Source organism: Erpetoichthys calabaricus, chromosome 5, assembly GCF_900747795.2.
Source record: "Erpetoichthys calabaricus chromosome 5, fErpCal1.3, whole genome shotgun sequence".
NCBI classification, from domain to species: Eukaryota; Metazoa; Chordata; class Cladistia; order Polypteriformes; family Polypteridae; genus Erpetoichthys; species Erpetoichthys calabaricus.
Genome location: NC_041398.2, coordinates 241,492,580 through 241,516,459, shown reverse-complemented (window position 1 = coordinate 241,516,459; position 23,880 = coordinate 241,492,580). Strand labels below are relative to the sequence as shown.

The 23,880-nt window shown below is 39.8% G+C and overlaps 1 protein-coding gene across 3 annotated transcripts in view; it reads right to left on the bottom strand.

The window, feature by feature from the left end:
* lrba (LPS responsive beige-like anchor protein) overlaps window positions 1-23,880 on the bottom strand; it is an 830,448-nt gene that overhangs the window by 44,841 nt on the left and 761,727 nt on the right. For all 3 annotated transcript variants that reach the window (XM_051928096.1, XM_051928098.1, XM_051928097.1), the window contains exon 53: window positions 2,196-2,297. In XM_051928096.1, coding sequence (XP_051784056.1) covers window positions 2,196-2,297 — 102 coding nt within the window. The remainder of the gene's footprint in view (window positions 1-2,195; window positions 2,298-23,880) is intronic.

The following is a 23,880-nucleotide window of genomic DNA, read 5'->3' as shown; positions in this document are numbered from 1 at the left end:
CTTTGAGTACTGAGAAAAGTGCCATATAAATGTAATGAATTATTATTATTATTATTAATGTTGCATCTGTGCCACGTTTTCCAAAATGTACTATACAGGTCATAAAATGAGTTATTCCAAATATCACATATATCTATGTCTCTGTATTTTTTTGTCAGTGCGGCTTTGACATCATGGACCATAAGGTGTAAAATATTTCAGCGGGAGCAGAAACACTCAGTTAAACTAAATAAAAAAAAATCAACTGACAATGAGATACGAAGAAGGCAGATTCACCAGCGTTTGTGGGTCAGCTTTTATCCATCCATATCAGAGAATGTCCAGTTCCATTGTCTCAAAACACCGCTCACATCTACAGTTATTCCCAGTTTCAAACAAAAACTAACAGCGTCAGATCCCTCGGGGGGGCGGTAGTATGTATCGTGATCATGACAGAGAGAATAAAAGTGAAATAAAACGCTAACTTTTACAAGTGCTATAAATTTACACCGGCTGTTACAGACAAACCAAATGTATGTTTTTATTGAATAATATTAACAATAAGAATAGCTCACTACTCAAAATGGTCAATTCGGCCGGGAGCTGGTTTTGAACTTACAACCTCTGGATTATAAGTCGGCAGTTCTATCTGCTGCACCACGGAAGCGATCGTGTTGTACTTGCACCTTTTGTGAATGTGTTTATTTGATATTTGGCCATCAGCCTTCACACATTATACAGTTCATGTCTACATTTTGTCATTTATTACTATAACATGAAAAACGTTTCTGTTTTAACAATGTGTTTACATAGATTGTTGTAGACACAAAACACACATCAAATTATTTCCCCTCACAATTCTAGGTAGCTCACTCCCAGATAATCAATCAAGGCAGAAGCTAGGAGAAATTCTTGCCCGTTCTGAGGTGGTGGTGGTATAGCAGGCTGCTTGGGCTTATCAACACATTTAGAAGACAAAAGATGCTGACAGAGAGGTGCGAAGGGATTTAAGGTGGGCCGGATTTACGAGTTTTTTCTTTGGCTCTGGTAATTCTAGTGTTAAACTCATCCACCTTCGCCAACTCTACACCTTGCACCCTCACCATTCCACTGACCTCCCTCTAATTTACACACATGTATTCTGTCTCGTTCCTACTGACCTTCATTCCTCTCATCCCCTTCTCTAGTGACATAAAATGCTGTCCTAGTCTGTTCACTAGGCTTTGGGCTATATGGACCATGTATGAGCATGAAGTCTGAGGAAGGTGGAACATAAAACTGGACATAACAGATGTGAATGAACAGGATGATGTGTGGAGTATCAAGGAGTGACACGACGACTTGGTGTGGTGGTAAGAAACAGGCTAAGTAGGTGCGGGATGTGGAGCAAAGGACGGGAGGATTACTAAGTGAAGAGGTGCACCAAAATGGAAGTCAAGGGGATGAGGAAAAGAGGGAGACCAAAGACAGCATGGCTGGAAGTGGTGTTAGATGATATTAAAAGAAGGGTGCTCAGGCCTGTGATGAATGAAGGAAAAAACAGACTTTGTGGGTTTGGGTGTTCGTGGGGCAACAGACTAATTTGGGCAAACCCAGAAAATGGGTGTAAAACCCATGATGATGATGAAAGCAACCCATTTCCTGAACGTTATCTTTTGAGTGGACCCTTCTTCTCTGAAAAGGTAGTACAAGAGATTGAATTTAATAACTGAAGCAGGGGATGGATTTTATTTCTCAGGATATTTGAGCATATAACAAGGTTCTCTTAAAGTACGTGACACTAACAGCTAAAACGTTATGACTCATGGTGGATTTGCTAGGGTCTTCAAAGCTACTCTTATGTATATGGAATACAGTGAAATATCACTTGCATATTTAACCAACATGCAACAAGTCTCTCCGGCGTCAAGAATGTGATCTAGATGAGGTTTACTTGAAGGATTGACTTTTACTCGTTTGAAGTCGGCTTCTGTAGCATCCAAGTGACTTTTCAATGGCCCAAATTAGCAAAATCTGCCAAACAGGAAATAGCACCTGTAGAGCAATGCGACTGAAAGTAAACTAACCCTACACCAAAAACTATAGGCATACAGGCAACTGACTGAGCTATGGTGGTGCTTAATGTGGAAACACTCCTGTTCAAATTCAAACATCCATATCCTGACCCAGTATGTAGTACGGAAATTAGGATAAAGTTGGGATTATTAATAGTTTACCTTTGGAGCCACTGATGACCAGGCCCAGTTCTGCACACACTGTTGCACATGTGATCTCACAGTCATGTCCAGTCAGTATGGCCCGTGGTGTTGTGAATTCAGCTAAAAGACAAAGAGATATTCCATTAAACATTTAAAACAAGACTTTTGTTTCAAGAATAACCAGAATTCATCAAGTCTATGCTGCTATATTAGAAAACACAAATCACTTTTCTTTATGGGCAACTGTGCCACACGAGAAGCTTGTAAGCATATAAGATTAAACAATTTTATGATAACATAAATGTTGTTTTATTACTTCTGATGCAGCATCACATTAGATATAACATAGTTTGAGACAATGCTCTTTTTGTACACCTCAAGTATCCTTTCATGCCTTGATGGTCAAACAGACTCATTCAAAAGTCTTAATGAATACCAATAAAAAAAAAAAAAAATCACGTTACTGTCATCTACATAATGTGCAAAGTTCAGTTTACATTGACAGTACTCCACGTAAATGAACTGCAGGTGAAATAAGAAAGTTAGTTAATTCTTAAAAACAAGGGGCAATGAAACCTAAACCTGCAACCAGAAAAAGAACTGGAAAAGAAAGGAATCCTGAACTGCCCTGCATTGAGTGGGAAAGGGCTAACCTGCACTGCAAGACGACTAACCAAGTTGGAGACCTTTCACCTTGCAGCCTGACACCTGAAGAATGTCTGCCAAATGGCACAAAGTTAATTGTAAACGACCAAAATTTAAGAAGAGTTCACGGGCAGCACATGGAGTGCTTCTGAAAGTATGTCGAGAGCAACTGTCTGACTTGCAAACTACATTCCACACATATAAATCTGAGTCTGTGCAGTGTGTTTTAATTTCTTATATAATAACAGAGTTTCTTGTATAATAACAGAGTTGACCAACTTTTGTAAAACTGAATACCTTATTTGACTATGAACTGCAAAAAACAAACAAAAAAGGAAGGTTACAGAAAGATAAATCGATTTTAAAGGAGCTATAGAAATGAGAAATGGATAAATGTGAAAGTACTAGATAACTGAAAAGGAGACAGATATGACAGAAATTATATAATAAATACATAGACTTTCACGATACTGTATAAAGAATGAACAGTTAAATAAACAAAAAAGTCAGATAGATAGATAGATAGATAGATAGATAGATAGATAGATAGATAGATAGATAGATAGATATGAAAGGCACTATATGATAGATAGGTAGATAGATAGATAGATAGATATAGATAGATAGACAGAGATAGATATGAAAGGCACTATATGATAGATAGATAGATAGATAGATAGATAGATAGATATGAAAGGCACTATATGATAGATAGATAGATAGATAGATAGATAGATAGATAGATAGATAGATAGATAGATAGATAGATAGATAGATAGATAGATAGATATCAAGGTGTTATGTATAAAGTATAAATATAAAAGACACTTTATAACTGACAGCTAGGTACGGAAAATATTTTAAAGGTGCTATACAAATGGTAGACACATGAAATATAATATGATAGCCTGACAGATAGATAGAGTTACAGATAGATAGATATAAAAGGTACTAAATAAAAATAAATATATATGAAAGGGACTTTATAATTAATAGAGAGACAGACAGATATGAAAGGCACTATATAATTAAAATGATTATGTAATATTAATAATAGCCACTATTAGATAGATCGATAGATAGATAGATAGAGAGATAGATAGATAGATAGATAGATAGATAGATAGATAGATAGAGATCCAGCTGTGTATTACAGTCATTAGCCACTAGAGGTCAGACATTCATCATGTTTTACTGAAACTCTGTGCCTGCTGACTGGTGAGAAGTGAATGATTTAAAAATTTCAGTTGCAGAATTTTTTACTTTGTAAATTTTTGCATTTCTATATTTTTTTTTTTTGGCAGCAGAACAATTTTCTTCTTGCTGAACATTTTTTTTTTACTTTTTTACTTAAGGATGAAGACATTAAAGGATAAGTGAAACATATAAAAAAAATAAAATACAAATGTAAAAAAAATACAAACTCAAGTTTGAGACAAGAAGAAAGTGACTGTGGTAAACACCTACCACTTTTTGAGCACAACGTCACAAAATTCTAATTGTACTTTTGAAAAACAAACCAATACTTTGTTCAGTCTTCCATTTCACTGGAAGAATGTGAATTAATTCAATAATAATAATTATAATTCTTTACTTTTCTATAGTGCTTTTCTCATTACTCAAAGCGCTTTAGTGAGTAGGGAGCCACTTGAACCACCACTAACATGCAGTTGCGACAGCAGCCATTTTTTTGCCAGTATGCCCACCACATTTGAACTATTAGTTGGTGAAGGAGTAAGAGAGACATAGCCAATTATTTGCCAGGACATCTGAATATACCCTGATCCTTCCAAAGGAGGCCCAGGGATGTTTTATGACCACAGACAGCCAGGACCTCGATTTTTCATTTAATCTGAAGGACAGCACTATATTTACACCACAGTGTCCCTTGTCACTGCACTGGGGTATCGGGTTCCATATTCAGACCACAGAGTAAGTGCACCCTGCCAACACCTCATCCAGAAGCAACCCAAGCTTCTCCTGGTTGGTCTCCCATTCAAGTACTGGCCAGGCCTAAACGTTCTTAGCTTCAGGTGGATGACCTCTTCTGAAGTGCAGGTGGTATGGCTGCTACAGAAGATTTGTTCTATTATGTGTACTGTATTGGCCCCCTCTTTTTGACACCCACTGCACACCCAACCTACCTGGAAAGGGGTCTCTCTTTGAACTGCCTTTCCTGATGTTTCTTTTCCCCTACTGGGGTTTTTTTTGGGAGTTTGTCCTTGTCTTCTTAGAGAGTCAAGGCTGGGGGGCTGTCAAGAGGCAGGGCCTGTTGAAGCCCATTGTGGCACAACTTGTGTAATTTTGGGCTATACAAAAATAAATTATATTGAATTGTATTGTATTGTACTGTTTCATTTAAAAATGGAGACAGATATGAGAGAGTGCACCACACTAACAGGAACGTCAATGCCAGGTCCACTGTGTGTGAGAAACAGGCACAGAGAAGGCCTGGGTGGAAGCCTATGTGATAGTTCTGTATTCAGTGAGTGGTAGAATCTACTCTTGTCTTGAGAGGTGTCACATCGTTGTGTGCCTGCACGTGGTGAGGAGCGCTGTGCGAGAACAAAGTCATTTGTACTGTTGTGTTGTATTTATGAGGTCTCCATGACAGAACGGCCATCAAGCTCTGTGAAGAGGATTACTTTTGTTCCATTGTGTGGATTATATTTACTTCATTTTTTCATACCCACTGCATCCCCAACCTACCTGGAAGCGAGTTTCTCTCTGAATTGCCTTTCCCAAGATTTCTTCCATTGTGTCACAAGATAGAACTGTACTTTCACACTAATAGAGAAGGCACCTCTCCAGCTATACTGGAACACCTTAAAAGACAACAGAAGGCTTGGGGTTGTGGGGCCACTAGAGGGAGTTCTAGCCTGGTGTCCAGACAGAACGTAGACTCGACCCTGGTAGCGATCTAAGAGTTTAGACTCATGTGAACCCACAGTGAGATTCAAAGCCATCCTGTTCTGTTCAGAGTCAGAAGGAGAGTGGGCTGAAGACTCAACTAGGGGTGGGTCAGAAGAGACCAAAGTCTCAGAATCAAAAGACAGGAAGGGAGAACAGTGGGTGTCGGTGTAGTACATTTATATTGATTTGTGTAGCAGATATTGTCCAAAGTGTCTTCCAACGGAGGTCCACATAACCAAATAACATCAGTCTAGGGACTGTTTTTGAGCAAGTGTAGCAGGACTGGTTACAAAAGTTGATCACCACAAATAAAGACATATAAAGCTAGCATAACAAAAAACAATATGACCAATATTCCCAGAGCAAAAATGTTTGTTAACAATTTGATGGATATTCATAGATCAGTAGGGTTTTCAATGGCTTCTTAAACACATTGAAGGAATCAGCAGTGTGGATGGAGGTGGGCAGCTGGTTCCACCAACTTGGAGCAACACAAGAGAAGTATCTGGATTGAGATTTGATACCACGCACAGGTGGCATCACCAGATGCTGACCTGAGTGGGCGAGAAGGAGCATAGGACTACACCACTGTCTCCATATGCACAGGTGATGACCCTATTGACTACTTTGGTAGGTAAGTATGATGTAGTAGTGTGGTGGGTAAGCCAGTGAGACTCCCCACCTGATATGCAGGGCGCAAGTAGCAGCAGTACTTTGGGTCATTTCTGTCTGTCCTTTGCCTCCTTGACGCTTGTCTAGGTCTAGAAGGGTGCCACGGTGGGCCCTCTCCTGTGACAAAACCCTTATTTTACACACAGCAGCACCATCACAAACTAAGTAAGTGTTACAGTTCACACTAAATCAAGCACTGGACTGGCTGCTCACGAGGGAAGATCTACAGTAAAAGCAGACCTAACACTTCTGCCGTGTAACAAATCATTTTGACTTGTCTACATGGCTTTTAGCCGATTCTCCCGAATGAGCTTTGTGCCTGTCAGTGCAAACTTGTGTACCTGCAGGTGCAGGTCACACAGACAAACGTCACCCTTCAGGGTACCTGCCAATAAAGGTGATGAATTGTGGAAGTGAAACAGTTACACTACCTTGGCATCTGCAGCATGACTGCAATCGGGCATGACGGCTTTTTATGAAATATGCGGATTTTCTTGGCAACTCTGTAGCATCAGCCAGGCCACAGACAGAAATAAATCTAAGCCGTAAAGTGTAAAGAGTATTAAAAACCTGCATTCGCATGAAAAAAACAGCCCTGACATGCACTCCTATTTCTGAGAATTGGGATGCCCTTGTCGTTAAAACCCTCACAAAACACAGCGGGCAGTAAAAAAGGTTTTACGGCAGCAGCTCCTGGGGAACTTGACATTCGACCCACTTTCAAGGATCGGCCATCTCAGCGGAAGCAGGCAGAGGTTCAACTTTTAGGTGAAATCCTGTCCAAGTCTGAAGAAAGATAGGATGACAAGGCTGATTTTTATTTGTAAAAGAGGATAAATAAGAGTGTGAAAACACACTCTGTAAAGAGAAAAACTACAAAACCTGACACTCACGTACTGTAGATTTGTTTGTCCAGGGTTTCCGCAGCTTCGGCTTCATAGAAAGGTTCAGGCACAGAGCATGATGTGTATACAAAAACTTCCACCGTTCAGAAGTCTGATTTTTAAAAGTTTTAGTGAATTTCAAAGCAAAACAGTTCACACAAATGATAAGAAAAATTGATAACACACACACATTATGTTTCTGTTTGAGGCTTGTGTATCTTGGTAATTTTTTCTAAGTTATTCAAATACGCATGTAAAATACGGTCAGAAACCACATGCCACTTTATACTTTTCTGATTGCAAGCAAATCTAACAGTCTAACCGTCCACACGTTTCTATCTAACTGATAAACTAAATAACTTTCTGTGATCGCATTAGCAGCTAAGCAAGAGGGGTGATCCACTACATGTTAGCTTTAGAGCAGGGGTCCTCAATCAGAGTCCTGGAGGGCCGCAGGTTTTTGTTCTAACCCGGTTGCTTAATTAGAAAGCAATTCTTGCCAATAATTTCATTTCATGGCTTGTTAGTTGCTTGAACTCTACTATGTCAGGTCATTCTCATATCTTAGATTTTTCTTCCCCTTTCTAAGGATATCATCCAAATGATCTGAAGGCTAAAATGGAGGAGTGATTCTCAGTCCTTCACTTTTTTCTCTTCACTTTCCTTCCAAGTATTTAATTAAACCCAATAGTGCATGATAAATACACACAGAGGTGTGAACGGTAACAAGCTAAAAGGAGAATTGCTGGTCTCTTTTGTTATTTGCATGTTTTTGCTAATTAGGAGCAATTAAAAAACAAGAATGTTTATATACTTCAGAGTTTTGTCATGAAGAGGTTGCCATCTTACCATGAAATGTCTGAAATGTCAAAAGATCCTACAGTGCATCCGGGAAGTATTCACAGCGCATCACTTTTTCCACATTTTGTTATGTTACAGCCTTATTCCAAAATGGATTAAATTCATTATTTTCCTCAAAATTCTACACACAACACCCCATAATAACAACATGAAAAAAGTTTACTTGAGGTTTTTGCAAATTTATTAAAAATAAAAAAACTGAGAAATCATATGTCCATAAGTATTCACAGCCTTTGCTCAGTACTTTGTCGATGCTCCTTTGGCAGCAATTACAGCCTCAAGTCTTTTTGAATATGAAGCCACAAGCTTGGCACACCTATCCTTGGCCAGTTTTGCCCATTCCTCTTTGCAGCACCTCTCAAACTCCATCAGGTTGGATGGGAAGTGTCGGTGCACAGCCATTTTAAGATCTTTCCAGAGATGTTCAATCGGATTCAAGTCTGGGCTCTGGCTGGGCCACTCAAGGACATTCACAGAGTTGTCCTGAAGCCACTCCTTTGATATCTTGGCTGTGTGCTTAGGGTCGTTGTCCTGCTGAAAGATGAACCGTCACCCCAGTCTGAGGTCAAGAGCGCTCTGGAGCAGGTTTTCATCCAGGATGTCTCTGTACATTGCTGCAGTCATCTTTCCCTTTATCCTGACTAGTCTCCCAGTTCCTGCCGCTGAAAAACATCCCCACAGCATGATGTTGCCACCACCATGCTTCACTGTAGGGATGGTGCCAGGTTTCCTCCAAATGTGACGCCTGGCATTCAAACCAAAGAGTTCAATCTTTGTCTCATCAGACCAGAGAATTTTCTTTCTCATGGTCTGAGAGTCCTTCAGGTTCCTTTTGGCAAACTCCAGGCGGGCTGCCATGTGCCTTTTACTAAGGAGTGGCTTCCGTCTGGCCACGCTACCATACAAGCCTGATTGGTGGATTGCTGCAGAGATGGTTATCCTTCTGGAAGGTTCTCCTCTCTCCACAGAGGACCTCTGGAGCTCTGACAGAGTCACCATAGGGTTCTTGGTCACCTCCCTGACTAAGGCCCTTCTCCCCCGATCGCTCAGTTTAGATGGCTGGCCAGCTGTAGGAAGAGTCCTGGTGGTTTCGAACTTCTTCCACTTATGGATGATGGAGGCCACTCTGCTCATTGGGACCTTCAAAGCAGCAGAAATTTTTCTGTAACCTTCCCCAGATTTGTGCCTCAAGACAATCCTGTCTCAGAGGTCTGCAGACAATTCCTTTGACTTCATGCTTGGTTTGTGCTCTGACATGAGCTGTCAACTGTGGGACCTTCTATAGACAGGTGTGTGCCTTTCCAAATCATGTCCAGTCAACTGAATTTACCACAGGTGGACTCCAATGAAGCTGCAGAAACATCTCAAGGATGATCAGGGGAAACAGGATGCACCTGAGCTCAATTTTGAGCCTCATGGCAAAGGCTGTGAATACTTATGTACATGTGCTTTCTCAAGTTTTTTATTTGTAATAAATTTGCAAAAACCTCAAGTAAACTTTTTTCACGTTGTCATTATGGGGTGTTGTGTGTAAAATTCTGAGGAAAAAAATGAATTTAATCCATTTTGGAATAAGGCTGTAACATAACAAAATGTGGAAAAAGTGATGTGCTGTGAATACTTTCCGGATGCACCGTATATAAAAAAAAATAAAATAAAAAGGACTTTCAAAACTGACTCTCTTAAAATAGAGTAACATTCTGTACGACTTTAAGTACTTTTTAATCTTTTAAATTTACTTTTGCAGGGTGGAGTGGTGGCTCTGAGGCTAGGGATCAGCACTGGCAAGCGGAAGGTAAATGCAAAAAGAGACTCCCCTCTGTTGGGCCCTTGAGCAAAGCTCTTAACCTGCAATTGCTGAGTGCTTTGAGTAGTGAGAAAAGTGCTATAGAAATGCAAAGAATTATTATTCTTCTTATTATTATTACTTCAACTTGGGTATCATCCTGCTTAACGTGTCCAATTGCTTTTCTTAACTGCCTAAACATAAATTAATGAAATGCCTGAGTCACGGAAGCAGCTGGAAACTTTCCGTCACCTCAGCTTCTTCATCAGGTCTTCATCAGGTATTTCTTTCAATTTTTTTTTTTTACCCATACGAAATATTAACTACTTTATAGTTAGCCATTAACCCTCCTCCATAAGGAACAAACAACAGGACATCAGTCAATAGAATTTGTAAGCCACTTGAATCTGCTGTCTCTTAAAGTGTCTCCAGCCCCCATATGTCTGTTTGGGCCCAGGTTTGATACTGTAACAAGTCATTAGTGTTATCCTCTTTAATAAAACCCCTGTGTGCGTCCAGTGTCTGTGTATGTCCGCCTGACACGTCACACAAGACAGAGAGGGCGGGACCTATAAAATATCGCACGGCCGATCCAATCGGATTTCTGGAAATGAGGTAAGACTTAAAACAAAAGGCACGAAAAATCGAATGGGGTACTGAGACGCAGAGACCAGCTTCCCCAAAGAGGTGGCATTAGTGTTTGTGGTTGTGCAAGTGTTCACTCTGAGGATGTCAGATTTGCGATTAAGAAGCCTGGCCCGGTAAAGTGTCAGTCGTTGAAGGGGTTTTCCTAAATATACGAATTTTTATTATATTACAATAGGATGACTTTTAAAAGTAGATTTATTTTCGCGCACATAAAATCCATTGCTGTGGAGACGCCACACATACAATAATCAGCTGCACGCCAGCACAGATTAAAATACCTGCTGGGGAACTGCACAGTACTTGCTGGAGAGACGGTACAGGCACGATTATCAACTACACGCCACACATTACATCAGTTGCCGGGGAGAATCTGCTGATTGCCCACTGTTGTGACAGAAAATTAAACGCATATTATGGACAGCAGAGCCAGTATTACTGTCAGAGAAAATTACAGGCATTTTATGGAAATACAAACCAGTATTACTGCGAGAGAAAATTAAAGGCACACAATACAGTGGCGCATATTATAGCCACATACAAGCTAGTATTACTGTAACAAAAAATATTACGGACGTACAAGCCTATATTACTGTGACTATCTACTAACAACATGCCACCCAAAAAAGATAATGAGCGACAGAAAAATGCTAAAAGAGAAAGACTCAGAAGAGCAAATAGATCTACAGGTGCTGGTCATAAAATTAGAATATCATGACAAAGTTGATTTATTTCAGTAATTCCATTCAAAAAGTGAAACTTGTATATTAGATTCATTCATTACACACAGACTGATGTATTTCAAATGTTTATTTCTTTTAATGTTGATGATTATAACTGACAACTAATGAAAGTGCCAAAGTCAGTATCTCGGAAAATTAGAATATCAATTAAGACCAATGCAAAAAAAGGATTTTTAGAAATGTTGGCCAACTGAAAGGTATGAACATGAAAAGAATGAGCATGTACAGCACTCAATATTTAGTTGGGGCTCCTTTGGCCTGGATTACTGCAGCAATGCAGCGTGGCATGGAGTCGATCAGTCTGTGGCACTGCTCAGGTGTTATGAGAGCCCATGTTGCTCTGATAGTGGCCTTCAGCTCTTCTGAATTGTTGGGTCTGGCATATTGCATCTTCCTCTTCACAATACCCCATAGATTTTCTATGGGGTTAAGGTCATGCGAGTTTGCTGGCCAATCAAGAACAGGGATACCATGGTCCTTAAACCAGGTACTGGTAGCTTTGGCACTGTGTGCAGGTGCCAGGTCCTGTTGGAAAATGAAATCTGCATCTCCATAAAGTTCGTCAGCAGCAGGAAGCATGAAGTGCTCTAAAACTTCCTGGTAGATGGCTGCGTTGACCTTGGACCTCAGAAAACACAATGGACCAACACCAGCAGATGACATGGCACCCCAAACCATCACTGACTGTGGAAACTTTACACTGGACCTCACGCAACGTGGATTCTGTGCGTCTCCTCTCTTCCTCCAGACTCTGGGACCTTGATTTCCAAAGGAAATGCAAAATTTACTTTCATCAGAGAACATAACTTTGGACCACTCAGCAGCAGTCCACAGGCGAGACGCTTCTGACGCTGTCTCTTGTTCAAGAGTGGCTTGACACAAGGAATGCGACAGCTGAAACCCATGTCTTACATACGTCTGTGCCTGGTGGTTCTTGAAGCACTGACTCCAGCTGCAGTCCACTCTTTGTGAATCTCCCCCACATTTTTGAATGGGTTTTGTTTCCCAATCCTTTCCAGGGTGCTGTTATCCCTATTGCTTGTACACTTTTTTCTACCACATCTTGTCCTTCCCTTCGCCTCTCTATTAATGTGCTTGGACACAGAGCTCTGTGAACAGCCAGCCTCTTTAGCAATGACCTTTTGTGTCTCGCCCTCCTTGTGCAAGGTGTCAATGGTCGTCTTTTGGACAACTGTCAAGTCAGCAGTCTTCCTCATGATTGTGTAGCCTACAGAACTCGACTGAGAGACCATTTAAAGGCTTTTGCAGGTGTTTTGAGTTAATTAGCTGATTAGAGTGTGGCACCAGGTGTCTTCAATATTGAACCTTTTCACAATATTCTAATTTTCCGAGATACTGAATTTGGGACTTTCATTAGTTGTCAGTTATAATCATCAACATTAAAAGAAATAAACATTTGAAATACATCAGTCTGTGTGTAATGAATCAATCTAATATACAAGTTTCACTTTTTGAATGGAATTACTGAAATAAATCAACTTTGTCATGATATTCTAATTTTATGACCAGCATCTGTATAGAGGAATAGGCAATTGAGCGTAAAAAAAATTCTCAAAGAGAATGCACTATTGTTCTAGCGCCCATTATTGTAACGGGCTTAATGTCTAGTTTTTGAATAAAATTCATTGTTCCAAAATATTTAATAAAAAAAATGAAGAAATGTAAAAAAGTACAGATTTCTCTCTCGTTTCTTTACAGCAGCCTTCAGAGAAATGAAGTGTAGCGAACCCCAACCTCTTGGGGGGTGACGAGGTTGCCAACAGATTTGTATAGCGATGGAGCTGCTACACTTGTGAAATGAGTGACGGACAGAATTAGGCCAACACCTAAGGCCTACAGCAGCTCCCACTCCAAAAACCACTGGAAACGTGTCAAAATAAATTAAATATAATAAGCACCAAATAAATATGCAACTATTTACAAACACAGCAACAAAAGCTACTAACAGGCATATCATTCGGATGCTACAAACACGATATATACAGTCCCGAAAATAACCTTTACTGTAAATGAAGGGTGTGGATCCTAACAACAGTTACTAGAAGGAAAGATGTGGCGTAATAATAAACCCTTCAGTAAACTGCTTCCTGGAAAAATGGGAAACGTAACACAGTCCTACCACCTGAGTTCAGAAGGGCTGCGCCTCTTCCACAAAGAGCAACTGCTGACAAGAATGGGAAAAAATGTCCATCGCTATCCCTATCTCTGATGACCATGCCAAATTCTCTTGTTGTGGATATCCAGTTTGAAAGAGGGCTTTGGGGTGCTTCAAATAATAAGAGATTATGGAGAATGAAAAAGTCACAAAAAAAAAAAGTCTCACCACATCCTTCCCTTCCAGTTTTATACATTGTAATTAGGGAATCCATTCCTGTGAATGACACAGTGCGGTGCACCTCACATGTGAACGGTTTCAGAGCGGGTGACACTTATTTTTAATAAAACTACTGCAGTATGTTGACACCAATAAAAGACTAATCTTAACTACAAGCAGTTCATGCTGTCATATAAGTACATGTATCTAGTTAGTTGCGGTAATAAGAGCGTAGAAAGCACAACGTGTCGAGCGTGTGGTCGTCCAGGCGAGAGCGCACCTTCGTGCAGAGTACGCCAGCCGCTGAGAAAGCACACTCTGCCTCCACTGAAGTAGGCGGCACAGTCATCAGATACTGATACACTTGATCTAAACAACGCCCGCGCTTGCTGTTGCTCTGAAACACCGCTATTTCAGCTTTTACTGATGCATCCAGTTTCTTGTCATCATTCTGTGATAGCAAGTTTCTTGGCACAGATAATGCGCATGCAACAGACTGACGCATTGCAATTTCAAGTTGCTGTTCAAAGCTGATTGTCTGATGAAGTGCAAGCTGCAGCAATGGCGCCACCTTAATTATTTTCAACTATAACTCTTATTTCTTGATCGATTTTTACACGCTATATATGCGAGCTTGGCCGTTCCCGTTCAGCCGCGAATTCCAGCAGTTTCATTCCCGGGAATGCAGGAATGGGAAGGGAGCCCGGGAATGGATTCCCTAATTGTAATAGACAACATGGGTTTGCTGGCTTCCCAGCCAGGATGGACAGTTCCTACCTTGTCCAGAAGGTCTTTTTAATGGAAGGATGTGGGTGCATGGGCATTCCAGCCAGGTTAGTTAGTGGTATCTTTGCTGGATGGATAGACTGCTTCTCTGGACCAATTGCTTCCACAGTAATAATAATAATAATACATTTTATTTATATAGCGCCTTTCCCATGCCCAAGGCACTTACTCAGTACACTGAGTGGTGACATCCCTCTGGTGTGCGTCCTCTGTTTGGACACTTGCAGGGCTGCATGGGAATTGTAGTTTTGGTGGGCAGCCCTATTAGGGTTCTCACATGCTGCTAGGTGGAGATGCTGGCGGCAGGCTCTCCTGTCACGGGGAGGTTTAGCCTGACCAAGAAGTGCTTCCTGGATGCAATGGGCCTGCAGCGGAAGTACTCACAGGTCAGGTATAAAAGGAAGTTGCTCTGCTTCATCCGGGGAGTCGAGAGGGAATTTTACACTAATCAAAAGCACAATAACTGTCTTATTCAGCAAATAAAATCTTTCAATGACGTAAGCAAAACTTACTTTGCAATATTTCTTAAAATAAGCTAAAAAAAATCTTAAATACACATTTCTTCATACGTCAATAAATCTCAGAATGAGGTAAATTTAATGGCTTGTTCGAAAAAGCTTTTTCCTTGTTTAGCTTTGCTTAGATTTCATTTTGTTGCAGTGTGGACCAATTAGGGGGCTTTGGGAGAGATAGGCTTTGAGGAAGACGAAGGGCCTAATATTAACTGATAAGTGTACACAATTACTACAAAATTCATAACTGACAATTGTTGTCCCCGATATCGTATTTGTGATTTTTAATTGTCAATTAATAACACTACAAGGATATGCATATTTTGCATTGCCGGCTGCAGATACAGTGCAATAGAACATCTCATAATAATAAATCTCAGAATAAGGAAAACAAGACTTAATGGCTTGACATAAAAACGCTTCACTTGCTTAGATTTAATTTTCTGAGGGGCTCACTCCAGAGTTGTTTGCAAGAAATCAGTAAGCATCAATGGAGAACAAAGAGGATTGGGAATCCACATTTTTGCCCTCATTTAGTCATTACAAACAATTGGAATAATAAGCAAACATTAAAAGAAATAACAAGTACTGCATAAGCTAATTATACAATGTTATGAGGTTTAAAAGCATAAGCAGTAGGCTATACAGACTCAGAACCTCCGGAATGTGACATTACAATTCAACCAAAAGTAAAAGATTTTGTCAGTCTTAAAAAAATCAGTTTTAAAAATTAGTTACCGTAGATACTCGCGTACAAGTCGAAAAATGTATGCCTTAAAATTCATTCAGAAAAACAGGGTCGACTTATCCGCTGGGCAACACAATTGTCCATAGAATTTGGGTAATGACATTGTACACTCAACGCTTCATGGTCATCTGCCGTTTCCCATGGTCTTTGAAATAATTATAAGCCAGCAATACTATTGCTAATTAGCTAGTTTTTTTCTAATTTCATTAAATAATTCTTTAAACTGTGAAATGCTTGAATTTGAGCATTAGCTTTTGCAGGCTTTGGATAACAAACATACCATTAGCTGCCACATGCAACCAGATTTGGAATGAAAAGAACCAAGGCAACGCACGCTATCAATGCGATGCAAGCGCAGCCCGCGATATAAAAAGTTTCTCTGCCTACCTGTTTGTCTCGTCTGACAGTAGCTGAAAAGCAGCATCAGGAGAGAGCAGCCTGAAGTAGTCCAGCAGCGGGTGATCTGTCGTGTCCAACAGCAAGCCATGCTGTCTTGTGAAGTCCGGTAGCCAGTTCGGCTCCCACGGATCAATGTCTGGGTATTCCTACAATGCGAACCTTGCCGTAGGTACATCAGCTACGTGAATGCATTCAGCTGGCGCGGCATCGGCTGGTGTCTGATCAGCTGATGCCGGCTTCTCACTCTCTTGCTCGATTCCTGATCACTGTCAATAAAATCCGATTCTGAAAAATCAGAGTCCGACTCAGCGATAATGTGCAAAACATCGTCTGCCGAGTGTTTTCTTTTCTGCACTCACTTCTCTCCCTTGTGACATATCGATGCCATCTTGCCTTTGTTTACATTTCGCAACTCACGCACACGCAAGGATTAGTTGCCAAGTCAACGAGTCTAGCATTTCTCCAAGCACAGAGGGAATGCCTGTGATGTGACAGTGAGTTTTGTCGCCATTAACAGCTGATTGTCACCCCCTATCTCTGATAGCTGTCAAGTTTTACCCTCGACTTATACGCTGGTCATAACAAATTTCGTAATTTTCAACTTAAAAATACACTCGACTTATCTGAGAGATCGACTAATATGCGAGTATCTACGGTACATTAATGGGCTTTTATTTCAAGGTCCACCAAAGAAAGATTTGCATGACTGGTGTCTGAAAGCGTCACATTTCATGCATTTGAAGGACAGGCCCGATACTCTCTGGAGGAACACTCTGTGTGTCTACAAGACACAACTTCTCCAGCATGAAGGACGTTATTTAAACCTCCCATAGAAAATAAAAAAAAAAAAAAAAAAAAAGGAGTTGGGGACCTGCAGCGGACGATTCCACGTGGGGCAAGAGCCACTAATTCAGGGGTCCTCGATCACAGTCCTGGAGGGCAGCAGTTCTAACCCGTTGCTTAATTAGAAAGCAATTCTTGACAATAATTTCATTTCATGGCTTGTTAGCTGCTTTAACTCTACCATGTCAGGACATTCTCATATCTTAGATTTTTCTTCCCCTTTCTAAGGATATCATCCAAATGATCTGAAGGGTAAAATGGAGGAGTGATTCTCAGTCCTTCACTTTTTTCTCTTCACTTTCCTTCCAAGTATTTAATTAACACTAGAATTACCAGAGTCTACGAAAAAACTCGTAGATCCGGCCCACCTCAAAACCGTTCTCACCTCTCTTTTGTCTTCTAAATGTGCCGATTAAGACGAGCAGCAAGTAGCCGGCTATTCCATCCCCCACCGTCGCAGAACATTCACTAAGTTTTCGCAGCTCATGCCTTGTTTGATTATCTGGGAGTAACTGAACTGCTGGAATTTTAGAATGGAAATAATAGATCGTTATTTGGAACACACGCATTTGATGCGTGTTACGTTTCTACAGTAATCTGTATAAACACATTGTTAAAACAGAAACTTTTTCCTATTTTAGTAATAAATGTTACAAAATGTAGGCATAAACTATAGAATGTATGAAGCCTGAAGTCCAAACATCAAATAAACATTTTCACAAAAGGTTCAAGGATGCTACAATCCCTTACGTGGCTTAACACTAAGGTTTGCAGTCTTGGAGCACATCAGCCTGTCGTGCCACAGAGACCCGAGTTCAATTCCCAGCTTCGGAGAAAGTGTTTTTTTTTTCCCCTCAAACGGACATAAAATTTATAAATTGGTATGCACTGTAAATCGTTAAGTTTAAAATGTCGATCGCGGTTATTTCTGTTGATTAATTCATGCTTTTTACTTAGAGTCAGAACAGGAGCTTTTTCAGCTTATTCAGCTTCTGATCTGACTCAAACAGCGCCAGTATAACTTCACACCCGATCGGACGCTGTTCGTTTCCAAATAATATTACATTACTTCAACGATGTTTTCTGATTAGTACTATTCGCGTCATAAAATGATTTCTTCAAAACGTCACATATATTTGTCTCTTTCTTTTTTTAAAATGTGCGTTGTAGCACGCAGCAACTGGCCACCTGCATGTTCTAGCGCACACTGAATAAGACAGCGCTATATGCAATCATCTGATTCAAATGTTAACAGTTATATAGCACGGAATGGAAATCAGCAGTTCTTAGCATTGCACCACGCAAGCTGTCATATCAACCACCTACTGTAACTTGCTTTCTTTTTTCTTCGGTTATACTCTTGAATAAAAGTGCACTTGTTTTGTTACACTTTTACATCAACATATGTTCCTGTGTTTGAGCTACATGGGCATGCTCAAAAAATATGCGTGTAATGCCACGAAAAGTGCATGCAGACACTTCAGTTCGCAAGCATTGGTATGACAATACAGTCACAAGTACACTGCAGAGCTGTAGCGCATCTTTATGTGAAAACAACAGTATCAGATGGGGAGTGTCTGATGATTGCATATAGCGCTGAAGTTACTGCTCTTTACTATGCTTCCCTCTGCATGTCCTGGAGTACAAAAGAAACAGCATACAGCAACATGTGGAGACTGGCAAGATTGTGGGAAAAAAAACACGTAGTCGTATGTATCGTGATACACTGCACAGCTATAGCGCGTCTTTATGTGAAAACAGCAGTGTCAGATTGGGGCGGGGGTTGGTAGGGAAGGATCCTGAACGCGACTGAGACAATGAAAAGTGAATTAAAAAAAAATAAACAAAGCTAACCTTTACAAATATCATAAATTACACCGGCTGTTACAGACTGAAATCAAATGTATCTTTTTATTCTAAAATAGTAAAAAATAAGAACACTTCTCAAAATGAGATCATGCAGGATCGAACTGGTAACCTTCTGATTCTTAGTCAACAACTGATACTATTGCATCACGGCGGCAGCCATAGTAAATGAGTGTCAATGTCGCACACTAAGGCGGCTTTTTTTGGCGGCGGCTTTTTTTTTTGTACCTTTTCTGAAAGTTTCTTTGATATTTGGACTTCAGGCTTCATACATTATATAGTTTATGGTAACATTTTGTCATTTGCTACTAGAATACTGTATAATAAATGTTTCTGTTTTAAAAATGTGTTTACACCGATTACTGTAGAAATGCAACACACATGAAATGCGTGTGTTCCAAATAACGATTTATTATTTCCACTCTAAAACCCCACTTCACTCCCAGATAATCAATCAAGGCATGAGCTGAGAGAAATTCGTGCACGTTCTAAGTCGGTGTGGGGATGGAATAGCCAGCTGCTTGCAGCATGTCTTTATCAGTACATTTAGATGACAAAAGACGCTGGCGGAGAGGTGAGAACAGTTTTAAAAAGCGATTTAAGGTGGGCCGGATATATGAGTTTTTTCGTGGCTCTGGTAATTCTAGTGTTAAACCCAATAGTGCGTGATAAATACACACAGAGGTGTAAATGGAAACAAGCTAAATGAAGAAATGCTGTTCTCTTTTGTCATTTGCATGTTATTGCTAATTAGGAGCCATTAAAAAACAAGACTACAGCTGTTTAAGACTAAAATAAGCAATATGGGTTCAAAATCTTAACGAGTGAGACCACTAAAGTGAAGCACAAGTGTTACTGGAGCAATAAGCGCTTCTTATTAAGCAACTGGGTTGGAGCAAAAACCTGCAGCCACTGCGGCCCCCCAGGACCGTGACTGAGGACCCCTGACCTAATTCATTCTTGAAGACTATTAGAGCTGGCATAACAGATCAGTGTCCTTTATGCTTTCAAAAAGAAACAATTTATCTCTTATTGCTGTACTGAACCAGCATAACACCACTGTTATATGTCCTTGCTTTATTGTTTATAGAATTAGGAATTGTGTTCAATGAACTCATTTATATTTTTGGAAAGTTTGTATCAAGAAAATATAAAAAGAAAATGTTTGTCAATGTCAATTTATTTAAAACAACATAGGAATGCTGTAGCCAAAGTGCTTTACAGTAAAAGAAGAAAAAGACTTTTTGCTGGGACTGCAACTCGCGCACGCGTCGCATTAATTTCTGAGGACCTGCTCAGAGGACGCATCAAATGAACGCTGGAAATGCGTGGTAGCCATGATGCGGGCGCATACGCGTTCTGAGCGTGAAGTATAAATGAGCCCTTATAGAACTATGTCTGTTAATATGACTAAAATTATGTTTTAATTGTTAATAAAAGTCTGTTTCCAATTAAATAAAAACTGTATTTTTCCTTAAACAACATGAAAATGTTAGTCCCATAAAAACCGTCCACATTTAACACTAAAAATGCAGCTGCAGGACATGAAAGGGTTCAGCTGCCACATTATGTAAAAATATAATTTCTTGCGTTACTCACAAGTGTCAAAATAGAGTTAATTTTGGCATACTGCAAATGCACCTCGTAATATAAAGGTTAAAAATAATGTTCATGGGAGTTATCTTCATTTAATTTAAAGACAGCTCAACTTCGAGCCAATTAAGTACGAATCATCTACCCTTTAAATATGGTAAGTCGTTGAAACGACTCTCTTGAAATGATCTCCTCACCCTGATGCAGGCACAAAAACAAGCAAGGACACTGCAAGAAAGAAAAGGAGGGGAACGCATTACAGGCTTATTAAAAAAAAATACAAAAAAAAGAGGAAAAGTCCCGGGACCCAAAAGGTATCTGAGGGAATATAAAACTCCCCACCACTTTGTTCTGTTTTACAACATCCAGCAGACGTAACTTTTGCCGACTGACTGATAATTGTCATGTTTGACAGAGATTTCCCTCTGAACCTCTTAACGCTTTGATCTGATGTAAAGAGATCTGGTAAAACAACTCTCTTGGATACAGTAGCGAGTTCATTAGAAGTTCATTATCAGGCGGTGTTTGTTTATGGCTGGGCCTAGCTGTGCTCTGCAGGTCTAGTAAAAATAAGAGATTAAGTCAAAGACAGATAGGGGGGCTTGAACAGAAAGTCCGCTGAGTGTTTAGCCACAGCAGCCAAAACAGTGAAAGCCCTGTTTTATTTGGGGGGGGGGGGGGGGGGGGGTTTGTTTGGACGACGGACTAAATCAGTGTGAAATGTCACAGAGGGAGATACTGGCCAGATGCAACTTCAGATCAGCTCTGAAAAAATAGATAAGTGCCACCCCAGAAAGAGCCACTGTCACAAAAGGGAAAAAAACCAAAAAACCGTAGCTGGGCAAACCTGAGAAAAAGAGAAGTGTTCCTCTTTTCCTGTCTTATTTTTATTCATACAACCCCCCCAGGAAGAAGTCAGGAACGAGTTACAAATCAAAGTGAGGGTAAATATGAACTGCTGCACCACTTAGAAATCAACTGCAAATAGTAAGAGGGAGACACATGTTGCTTATAATCACTAGGCTCAAATATGGTTTTGCTTTTGGTTAAAATAAATAATTCAATCTTACATTTTTCATTAATTCATCTGGACTGTGAAAGGATAAAACGTGTCATCTTAAAGGATCTTTAAACTACCTACCTGTCTCTGAGAGTGACTGTTCTATCTGGTTTTTGCATAGCGTGTTTCACGTCTCTATATTTATTACTAGCAGCCGTACACCAATTGGCATTGCCCAGGTTGGGGGGTACTAACTAAATTACAGAACAAAACATAGCCTACGGTGGGTCCACTGTCCATATGGAGAAATATGGGAAAAATTTACTTGAGAGAAGTTAAACAGTGTGGATGTGCATATTGGACAAAATAGTGGGGAGTATCCAGCTGTGCCCAGTTTGAGGACACTGACTAGCCTCAGTTTGCTGTTCATACGGACCCCGAGGTACGTGTAGCTCTATACCACCTCCACTTCACGCCCCACAGGATGATGACTGATCTTAGGGGCTCCTTGACACACCAGAAGTCCAAGTAGGTCAGTCCATCTCAAAGTCCTCCACAACTTTGCTGTATTCTGACTCATCTCCATTATTAATGCAGCCTATGGTGGAGGAGTCATCTGAGAACTACTCTAGATGCCAAGAACTGGTATTCTATTGGATGCCTGTTGTGTAGAGGGTCAACAAAAGGCAGACAGGACAGCTTCCTGAGGTGCCCCAGTACTACACACCACCATCTCTTAAACACAGTCCTTGAGCCTCATGAACTGCTGTCTGCTGGTCAGGTAACCCATGATCCAGTGGACTACAGGGGTATCAAGGTTCAAAGTCTTTAGCTTGTTCCCTAGTCTGTGAAGCAGAACGGTGTTAAAGATGCTAGAAAAATCAAAGAACATGATCCTGACTTGGTGCCATCTTTGACCAGGTGGGAGTCGGCTTTGTGAAGCATATAAGTCAGAGCATCCTCCACACCTACATGTGCCTGGTGAGCAAACTGCAGAGGATCAAGACAGTCTCTATATAGGAGTTGTAGCTTCGTAAAGGTCTTCATAATGTCTGAAGTGAGAGCAACTGATCTAAAGTCCATTTTGAACTTAAGGCCCCTTTCTTTGACACTGGGGCCACAAAACACATTTTCCAGAGCAGAAGATCTTTCTGCAATCTCAGAGAAAGAGAGAATGGATACTGAAAGACCCCACAGACCTTGCTGGCACATGATATCAGCACCCTGGAACTAATTACCTCAGGCCGCACAACTTTGTCTATACTGTATTTCCCCAGCTCTCTTCTCACCTGGTCAGCATAGACAGACAAACCGGGAAGTGGAAGTGGGGGCTTGAAACAACATGTGTAATGTCATCCTGAGGGGAGGTCTTGGGGAGGTACAAGGGTCATGAAGTGAGGAGATAGATAGATAGATAGATAGATAGATAGATAGATAGATAGATAGATAGATAGATAGATAGATAGATAGATAGATAGATAGATAGATAGATAGATAGATAGATAGATAGATAGATAGATAGATAGATAGATAGATAGATAGGAAAGGCACTATATAATAAATAGATAGATACACACTATATAATAGATAGATAGATAGACAGATAGATATGAAAGGCACTATATAATAGATCGATAGATAGATAGATGGATGCAAAAGGCACTATATAATAGATATATAGATAGATAGATATGAAAGACACTATAAGATAGATAGATAGATAGATAGATAGATAGATAGATAGATAGATAGATAGATAGATAGATAGATAGATAGGAAAGGCACTATATAATAGATAGATAGATAGATAGATAGATAGATAGATAGATAGATAGATAGATAGATAGATAGATAGATAGATAGATAGATAGGAAAGGCACTATATAATAAATAGATAGATAGACACTATATAATAGATAGATAGATAGACAGATAGATATGAAAGGCACTATATAATAGATCGATAGATAGATAGATGGATGCAAAAGGCACTATATAATAGATATATAGATAGATAGATATGAAAGACACTATAAGATAGATAGATAGATAGATAGATAGATAGATAGATAGATAGATAGATAGATAGATAGATAGATAGATAGATAGATAGATAGGAAAGGCACTATATAATAGATAGATAGATAGATAGATAGATAGATAGATAGATAGATAGATAGATAGATAGATAGAGAGAGATAGATGTGAAAGGCACTATATAATAGATAGATAGATATGAAAGACACTATATAATAGATAGATAGATAGATAGATAGATAGATAGATAGATAGATAGATAGATAGATAGATAGATATGAAAGACACTATATAATAGATAGATAGATAGATAGATAAATATGAAAGGCACTATATAATAGATAGATAGATAGATAGATAGATATGAAAGGCACTATATAATGGATAGAGACAGACAGACAGACATTTCCAAGGGGAAATTCACATACTCCAGCA